We start from the raw sequence: 8,092 nt of genomic DNA on the forward strand, positions 1-8,092 counted from the left end.
CTCTCACTATACCCCTTTCCTACTCGCGCGGTTTCTCTCTCTCTCTCTCTCACAAAATTAAACATCAAAAAACCCCACAACTCTTGAATTGTTCCTTATTTTACTCAGAATAAAAGTCAAAGTTCTTACAATGTGGTTTATGGTCCTGCCCCAGGAGGCCCTTTGTGAGCTCTCCAACTTTCTTGTTTGCTACATCCCATTGCTCACTCGACTTCAGCCACACTGACCTTCTGGTTCATTCCTCTTCAAATATGCCAAGCATGGTCCCACTTATTTGCACTTATTTCCCCTCTGCTGAAGAGCTCTCCCTCAATAGCTAAACAACTCTTTCTTTTGCCTCCTCGAGTCTTTATTCAAATGTCACCTTCATCCTAAGTCCTTCTCGAACTACCCTACATGGAACTGTAACTACCCTCCTCGTGGCTCTCCCTATTCCCCTTCTCTGCACTTTCTCTGTAGCATTTATGACCTTACATTTTACCATTTATCATCTCCCCTAAGTAGAAAGTGAGCAGACATTTTTGTCCTCTTCATGCCTGAAAGCCCCATTACCTAGAGCAGTGCTTGGGGTGTAACAGGTAGCCCATAAATGTTCGTTTAAAAAAATGAATACATGTAGCATTTATTTTAAAAAACTAAACTTCCCCACAGTTTATATTGTTGCCTGACCTACTTTGGAAATGATTTTTCCTCTTGCCCTTCATGGAAAAACTGGTAGTACCTCTGGCAAAACTTGCCAGGGGCTTCACCTTTTAAATTCTCAAGGATTTCATATATTAAGTTTGTATTAGAAACAGGAATAAAATTTAAAAGCCAAATGTAATTCGAAAAAGATGTGGAAAACAGAACACACAGGAAAAGATACAAATCAGAAGAAAACACGATCTAATCAGGCTTAGAATAAAGAAAATATCATTCATTCTTTATGAGGTCACTCTGGAGAGATTTATTTTCCACGTTATTTCTTGGTCTCTGATGTGCCCAAATTTATAATGGTCGATATGCCATTTAGTAGATGGTCACAACTGCCTTGGCGTATAACCTTCCGATTAAGGGTTTAAAATTCTAAGATAGCCAAGATGAATTTCACATAATCTGTATATTTGTGTTATATACGTATATATGTAAATAATGTACAAACTAATAGATCATTTTTCAGTTTTTAAACCAACATTCATAAACAAAAAATAAACAACAAAAACCAGACCATAGACTCAGTTCCTCAGGCTATGATGAAACAAAGAACTCTGTAGGATACATCATCTCACATGAGTTGGAATTTGTACAGATTCTTAACAAGAAGGTAGAGAACTTGGAGATGGGGAAGACTGGCTTGGGTACTAAAGAAGGACATAGACTGATACTTACAAGGAAGGGAGTAAAGAGAAATGCCTGCTTGGCTCTGACAAAGCAAGTGTTGGGGATATCACTTAAAATGAAAATTTGGGGAAAAAAGTACTAGATGATACTGAGGACTAGAAATTGTCTCTACATTTCTTTGCTTAAAATATTACATCCTTACCCTTTCTTTTAAAATAAATATGTGAGAAATGGAAGAGGTTTAAGTTATATTTCACTAAAACAAATGGTGTCAATTTAACAACTTCTTTTTTTTTTTAATTTTTTAATGTTTATTTTTTGAGAGACCGAGTATGAGTGGGGGAGGGGCAGAGAGAGAGAGAGAGAGTCACAGATTCTGAAGTGGGCTCCAGGCTCCGAGCTGTCAGCACAGAGCTCAATGGAGGGCTTGAACTCACAAAACGCGAGATCGTGACCTGGGCTGAAGTCCGACGCTTAACCGACTGAGCCACCCAGGTGCTCCAACAACTCAATTCTTTGAGCAAGTTGATTGAAAGATTGAAGGTGAGCTCTGTTCCCACTACCTTAGTGGACATCAAGGGGAAAAGAAAACTAAAAGCGACTGTTTTCAGAAAGTTCACTTTTATCTACCCACCTATTTATTGTTTCATATGCCATGTGTGCAAGAAAAAATTCAAGAATAGTTCTCAACTAACACAGAGTTACATAGAAAACCTGAACAGAGTTACTTGAATAGTAAACTTACTCAGTAATTATGTTATATGCAAGTATATAATTTGTAAAGGAACTATCTCAATTATTCCCGTGAGCTTATAAACGCTCAACATGAGCTCCTCGCGTCCCACAGCACACATCAATCCCGTTGTCCATCCAATGGCAGAGACAGCAGCTACAATGCACTCCAATTTCCTCAAGGCGGGAGGTACAAGCACAAGTTTCTTAATATACCCTCAAGTAGAAACTACATGTTTATATATAATAGTTTCGGGAGGAAGATATTTTGAAACTGCCCAATTCTTTTTTAATCACTCTGTATACAAGCAAATGCTTGATGCTGTATCTGTTGTGTATGAATGCCAAAATAATTCCAAGGAAAAAAGTATTAGATCAGATGGGATTTAAGTGGTTGAGGTGGGTGAGGGGAAGCTGTTCACGGAGAGGTGCATCTCAAGCTGAGCTTTAAGGGAAGGATCCGGATTGACCCCCCAGAGAGGAATGGTATCCCAGGCTGGGGCAGGGAGGAATCAGTCTAGGTCAAAGCGAAGGTAAGATAGAGGGGAAGGAGACCAGCCTGACAGGAGTCTCACAGAGCATCAGCAAAGGGGCTGTTGTGGGTAGACTGATATTACAGGTAGACTGACAGAGGAATTTAAACACGCATCTAGAATTTACAGTTTCGTTGGATGGCATGCAGAATCACTGAAGGTTCAAGAATAGAGAATCAATGAAAATACCCAGAAAGCTTAAGTATCAAAGTAACAGAATGCCCAGGAGTAAAAAGAGGAGTCAGTGTATCAAATCAGGATGAGGACACATTATAAATCATGGTGAACTGTTGGCATTTTGGGTTAGCTCCCCATAACTCACAGTTCTACTCAAGCATCTGCCTGATTCTAAGTGACTTCGGTATCCCTGAGGAAGACTCACCAACATCTCAGCCTCCAGGTTTGCTTGATCTCCTGTATTCCAATAGCCTTCCCCTCAATTGTATGTCAGCAACCCACTGACATGGTCATCCTGAACCACAACATGCAGAATTTTCCACTGTTCAGCCCCAAAGCTGATAACCCCTTCCCCAACATCAGGCTCCTGTCCATCACCCTCTTTTGCTCCCCGTCCTCCACTGGATTGGTGTTGCACCTAAACAAGTCCTTAGTCATTGTATGTCTTCTCCTCCCAACCTATGAGTCCTTTAAAGGGTCCTTTAAAGGGTCCTCTCATTCCTATTCTGCATGGATATTCAGCTACTATCTTACATAGGCCTCAAATCTCTTGTATTTTTGCCTCTCCAATGAAAATTTTCAAGTCTGGATCAATCTGACCTATCAAGTTTTGTTATCACATAAGATTCTCGTTACCTGCTTTAGCCAAGTCCCCAGTGCTGCCTGCCCTATCTCAACCTTCACCATGCTCCACACCTTTTCCAGATACCCTTTCCCTCTTCTTCCATGTAACAAGGTCTAAGCTGATTCTGAGAGGGTGGTCCACTCAAGGGGATTTGAAGTCATAGGTCCAGAGGTTGTAACTGTTTAGGGTACACCCAGAGTTGGGATACATTAGGGAACAAAATTAGAAACAAAGACAGTAATGAACAGAAAAATAGTAGAAGAGAAAACAGTGTTATGAAAAGATAGTGAAGGAGAGAATTTCTAGAATAAAAAAAAAGTGAAAACTGTATCAAACAAATCTTACAAAGTTTGAGAACGTAGAAGAGAACAGTGGATTGACCAGGAAGTCATTTATAACAACCGCTTCTGTGAAGTGGGGAGAAACAGAAACAGGAGGGAAATTAGTGTAGACACTAGAGGATAATAAAAATGCAAGGACAGGGAGTCTAGGCTATACATCCAAAGACACTGGGTAAGAAAAAGATGTATGACAATCAGAATGGAATGTAGGGTCAAGTAAGGACTTACTTTTTGAGACAAGGAAGATTTGAGGGCATAATAGAGACAGAGCTATTGCAGAAGTTTAGAGGAATGATACAAATCTAACTGATCAAGCTGTCAACAGCATAAAGGAGGAAAATGGTGCAGAGAGTCAGAGCGTAATTTTATCCTTCTGTTTCACTTAAACCTTCCCCTCTGGAGGAGATGGCAACTAAGTGTGCAACTAAGCTCCGCAGGGGCCTGGTACTGACCTCTCAGCACTGACATGTAAACTAGGCTCACTATGAGTCTGAGGAGTGGGCTTCTCAGAGGCTAGCCTCTACAATGGCAAGTCCATTTTAGGACTTTTGTCTTCTAAGTCAGCGCTTCTCTCAGGAGCCAGGAGGCCTTCTCTGGCCTGTCTATAGTCTCTGTCCCTCACCATGTGCTTCCATTACATCCTTAATTCTCCCAGCAGTTTTCAGTAAGTAGTTTAACCTCTACTGAACTATTAACTCTGGGAAGGAAGAGGCTGCACCTGCCCCAAGCACTGTTTTATCTTCCGCGTCCACAGAGTGCACTGGTATCCAGAAGGCACTTAATAAATACTGGCTGGATAAATAAATAACATTGATTACATCTAGCCTAGGTTCCATCTGGCCTGGTGCTCATAATGCCTGTCAATTTAGGTAAGTAATAGCTCTTCAAAATACTACAAGACAGAATGATATTTTCCCAGGAAAATGTTACATGACTTTGAAATATATGCTGCGCAAATGAATGGAGTGTGGCAAGTTGCCAAGCTGACACTCAGAGGCAGGCACCTGAAGTAGTTTAATGGTACTTTCAACTTAAATGGTACTTGGACTCAAAAATATACATCTCAGGCCTGGAAGAGAGCTCAGAAAGTTACCTAATCCAATCTCCCCTCACAGAATGCTCAAACATATTCTTCATTAGTCTAACGTTAAGTGGCCATTTAGAATCCACTTGAAAACCTCCATTGATAGAAAATATATCTCTTTGGGGCACCTGGGCGGTTCAGTTGGTTGAATCTCTGACTTTGGCTCAGTTCACGATCTCACGGTTTGTGAGCTCTGTGCTGAAAGCTGGGAGCCTGGAGCCTGCTTCAGATTCTGTGTCTCCTCTCTCTCTCTCTCTGCCCTTCCTTCGCTCGTGCTTGCTCACTCTCAAAAATAAATAAAAAATTAAAAAAAAAAAAAAGAGGAGTGCCTGGGTGGCTCAGTAGGTTAAGCATCCAACTTCGGCTCAGGTCAGGATCTCATGGTTCGTGGGTTCCTCACGGTTTGTGGGTTTGAGCCCTGCGTCGGGCTCTGTGCTGACAGCTCAGAGCCTGGAGTCTGCTTCAGATTCTGTATCTCTCTGACCCTCTCCTGTTCACGCTGCCTCGCTCTCTCTCATAAATAAATAAAACATTTTTTAAAAATTTAAAAAGAAAAGAAAAAAAGAAAAAAGAAAATATATCTCTTTATAAAGAGAATGTCCTCTGCATGTTTGGATCCCTTCAGTCATTAGAAAATTCTTCTGATGTATGCATAGCTTTCACTTAATGCATTGGTCCCATAGATCAATGTAACTACAGGACAGTCTTTCCAATATCTCAGAAAGGCAGCCACTTTCTCTCTTACAGCTCCTCCTCTCCTGCTCCTTTAATCTTCTTCACGTGATCCTCACAGCATTTGAAAGAGCATGTCTATACTCCTTTTCTTGTCATTCATACTTTCATGAGAAGCAACAGAATGAAAAAAATACTGAAGAATATAAAACTAAGGCAACATAGTTAACATGAGAATAAAAACAGCAAAATGTGCAAAATGGAGATTTATTAGTATTCCTTTCCATCCGATTATATCAGACTCTTAACTCTCTTGCTACCTTAACTGTGCAATATCCTTACCTTAATCCAGTGTTCCACATTTTCAGGGTCAAAGGCAGGCTGTAGATAATATATACAGAATATTAATACACAGCGATAACTTTATCTACTTTGCCTTTTTAATCTATCTTTCTGACTAAAGCATATGAAAAAGTGTCCTTTTTCTTTCCTCAAGGCATTTCATTAGCAAGTTTAGCAAGAAAAGAACACAGAGATGGTCAGAGGAAAAAACACCAAGTCTTCTCTGAACATCTTCTGTCTGTTTTTATCTCCTGCCTAGTACCACCTGCAGATTCTGATTTAATTGGTCTGGAATAGGGCCCAGGTATCAATATTTTTTTTTCCTAAAGCTCTCCAGAACCAAAATAGAGGAATGATAAATACGATATTCCTTATAAAAACCCAAATAAGCACTGATTCATCAGCCAGATCATTCAAATATCATGGAAGCAAATCTGCTTGGAGAAGGGTATGTTGCTTGACCTGGGCCCTTCTTTTCTAGAACAACCTGTAGCAAGGAGCTTTCCTATATTACCTATAGAAGGAATATTGTTTGGCACAAAAAAAACTGGGGGGAAAGGGTGTGGTGAGGGATAATCTTCCACTGTTTTACAAAGCAGAAAATGAAGATCACAAATACTTCTACCCACATCGGTCACATATCAAGCTGAAATTAGAAATCAGACGAGTAGGACACTTTCTTCACTCACTGTAACTCTTAGAAGCTGGTCAAATTCCCCCTAATAGTCACATAACAAATAGAGGTATGTATTTGCTTTGCTATTAATTCAGGTGGATCTTTAAATAAAGAAGGGGATATCTCAACTAACACACTGTCACATGGAGGAAGGAAAGATATAATACTCTTTTTCACTTACATAACACTTCACCTTCAAAGTACCTCAAGATAACTAATTAATGCAGCCATATAGCTGAATAACTTTTTCACTGCAACAAAGAAAGAGCTGATCCTACTAAAACACAACTGAACCTCAAGAAGCTCTTGTGCTTTTACCGTATTATCCTCTAGGCAGTTACAATGAGCACTAGCAGCAAAAATCCTTCCTTTTGGAGTCTTAAGAAATTGTCCCGAATTTTTACCTTTCATCATCAAGTCTATACCAATAACCTATTTGAGATCCAATCAACTGTGAAACTAGTACATTACAAAATGAGCAGATTCTGTTTCCAAGTCTCTCTAATACGCCTACCTCCACCCTCCCATATTCTGGGCAAGATATTCACCAAGTGGACTGTGTCTGGTGCATTATTCAGCTGGTATATTTAAAATAAACTGTAAGCACAATTGCCTAGGGCCCTAAGAAAGGTCACGTGTCTATAGAATATCTATTTTTCAAAAAAGTGTAACTTGAGGGTGAAAACAGCTGGTGAAACTGCTCAGGAGCTGAAAGCTGAGAAGCCACTCCATTTTAGTACTCTCACATTTAAAGCATTTATTTTTGTGACTGTTAAAAAGGTAGTCTGTGGAAAGCACACACCGTGTGACTGTGACTTTGCACATGGCATTTACGTATGTTTCAAGTTTAAAACGGGGTTATCAGTTACCCATGTCTTCATATGCTAATGCATCCAAGGAGATAACAGATATAAAAAGGACCTATTTTTCTGAATGTTGGTTGAATTCAGAAAATGTCAAGTGGGAATCAAGTATTGGTCTGTTCAATATCCACTTGCATTCCTGAGTTCATTTTTGATAATTTATGTAAAATTAGAAGGGGAGAACTATGAGGCGTAGGATTTAACGTGACGACTTTCCCCTTCCAATAAAGATCTAAAATTTGTAAACCATTTTAAAAACAATGAAATGTGTGGGACGTTCCCTAAATTTATGGAGGTGGGAATGGGCTGCGAGGGAATTGGCGAATTCTCTTCACCCAGATGGGTACCACCAGACCTCTCCGGTGTGTGGAAAGCATTTGATGAAAACAGTTCTTTCACGACACTGCCCATTAAAGCCGAAAGGTACCCAGACCCCAAGGTTCGTAGGCCCTTTCACCGGGGAAGTCGAGGCAAGGGGGAGCCAGTATGGATGCCCCTGGGGATAAGAAGGGGGAAGCGCAGCCCGGCTGGGCTGGCCACGGGGCCGGTCCCCGCCCCCCAGAGCTCTCAATTGGGATGGATCACCTTGGGACTCGGCTTCCCGGTAAACTGTTTCCAGCGATTCGACCCCGTCCTCTTCCTTGAGGAGGACATTTCCTGGGCCGCCAGCAGCATTTTCCAGGTTCAGGCCGGGACCAAGACAAAGCAGGAACGACCGCTCCGTTGC

The 8,092-nt window shown here is 40.8% G+C and overlaps 1 protein-coding gene across 1 annotated transcript in view; it reads right to left on the minus strand.

Annotated features, from left to right (window-relative positions):
• Positions 1-8,055, minus strand: part of CCDC191 (coiled-coil domain containing 191) — an 88,398-nt gene extending 80,343 nt beyond the window's left edge. The window contains 2 exon segments of the mRNA XM_039256634.1: positions 5,827-5,865; positions 7,951-8,055. Of these exon segments, the coding sequence (XP_039112565.1) occupies positions 5,827-5,865; positions 7,951-8,040 (129 nt within the window). The 5' untranslated portion in view covers positions 8,041-8,055.
• Between the last annotated feature and the right edge of the window lie 37 nt (positions 8,056-8,092).

This window comes from Hyaena hyaena, unplaced genomic scaffold, assembly GCF_003009895.1.
Source record: "Hyaena hyaena isolate Hyena2069 unplaced genomic scaffold, ASM300989v1 scaffold_582, whole genome shotgun sequence".
Taxonomy (NCBI): Eukaryota; Metazoa; Chordata; class Mammalia; order Carnivora; family Hyaenidae; genus Hyaena; species Hyaena hyaena.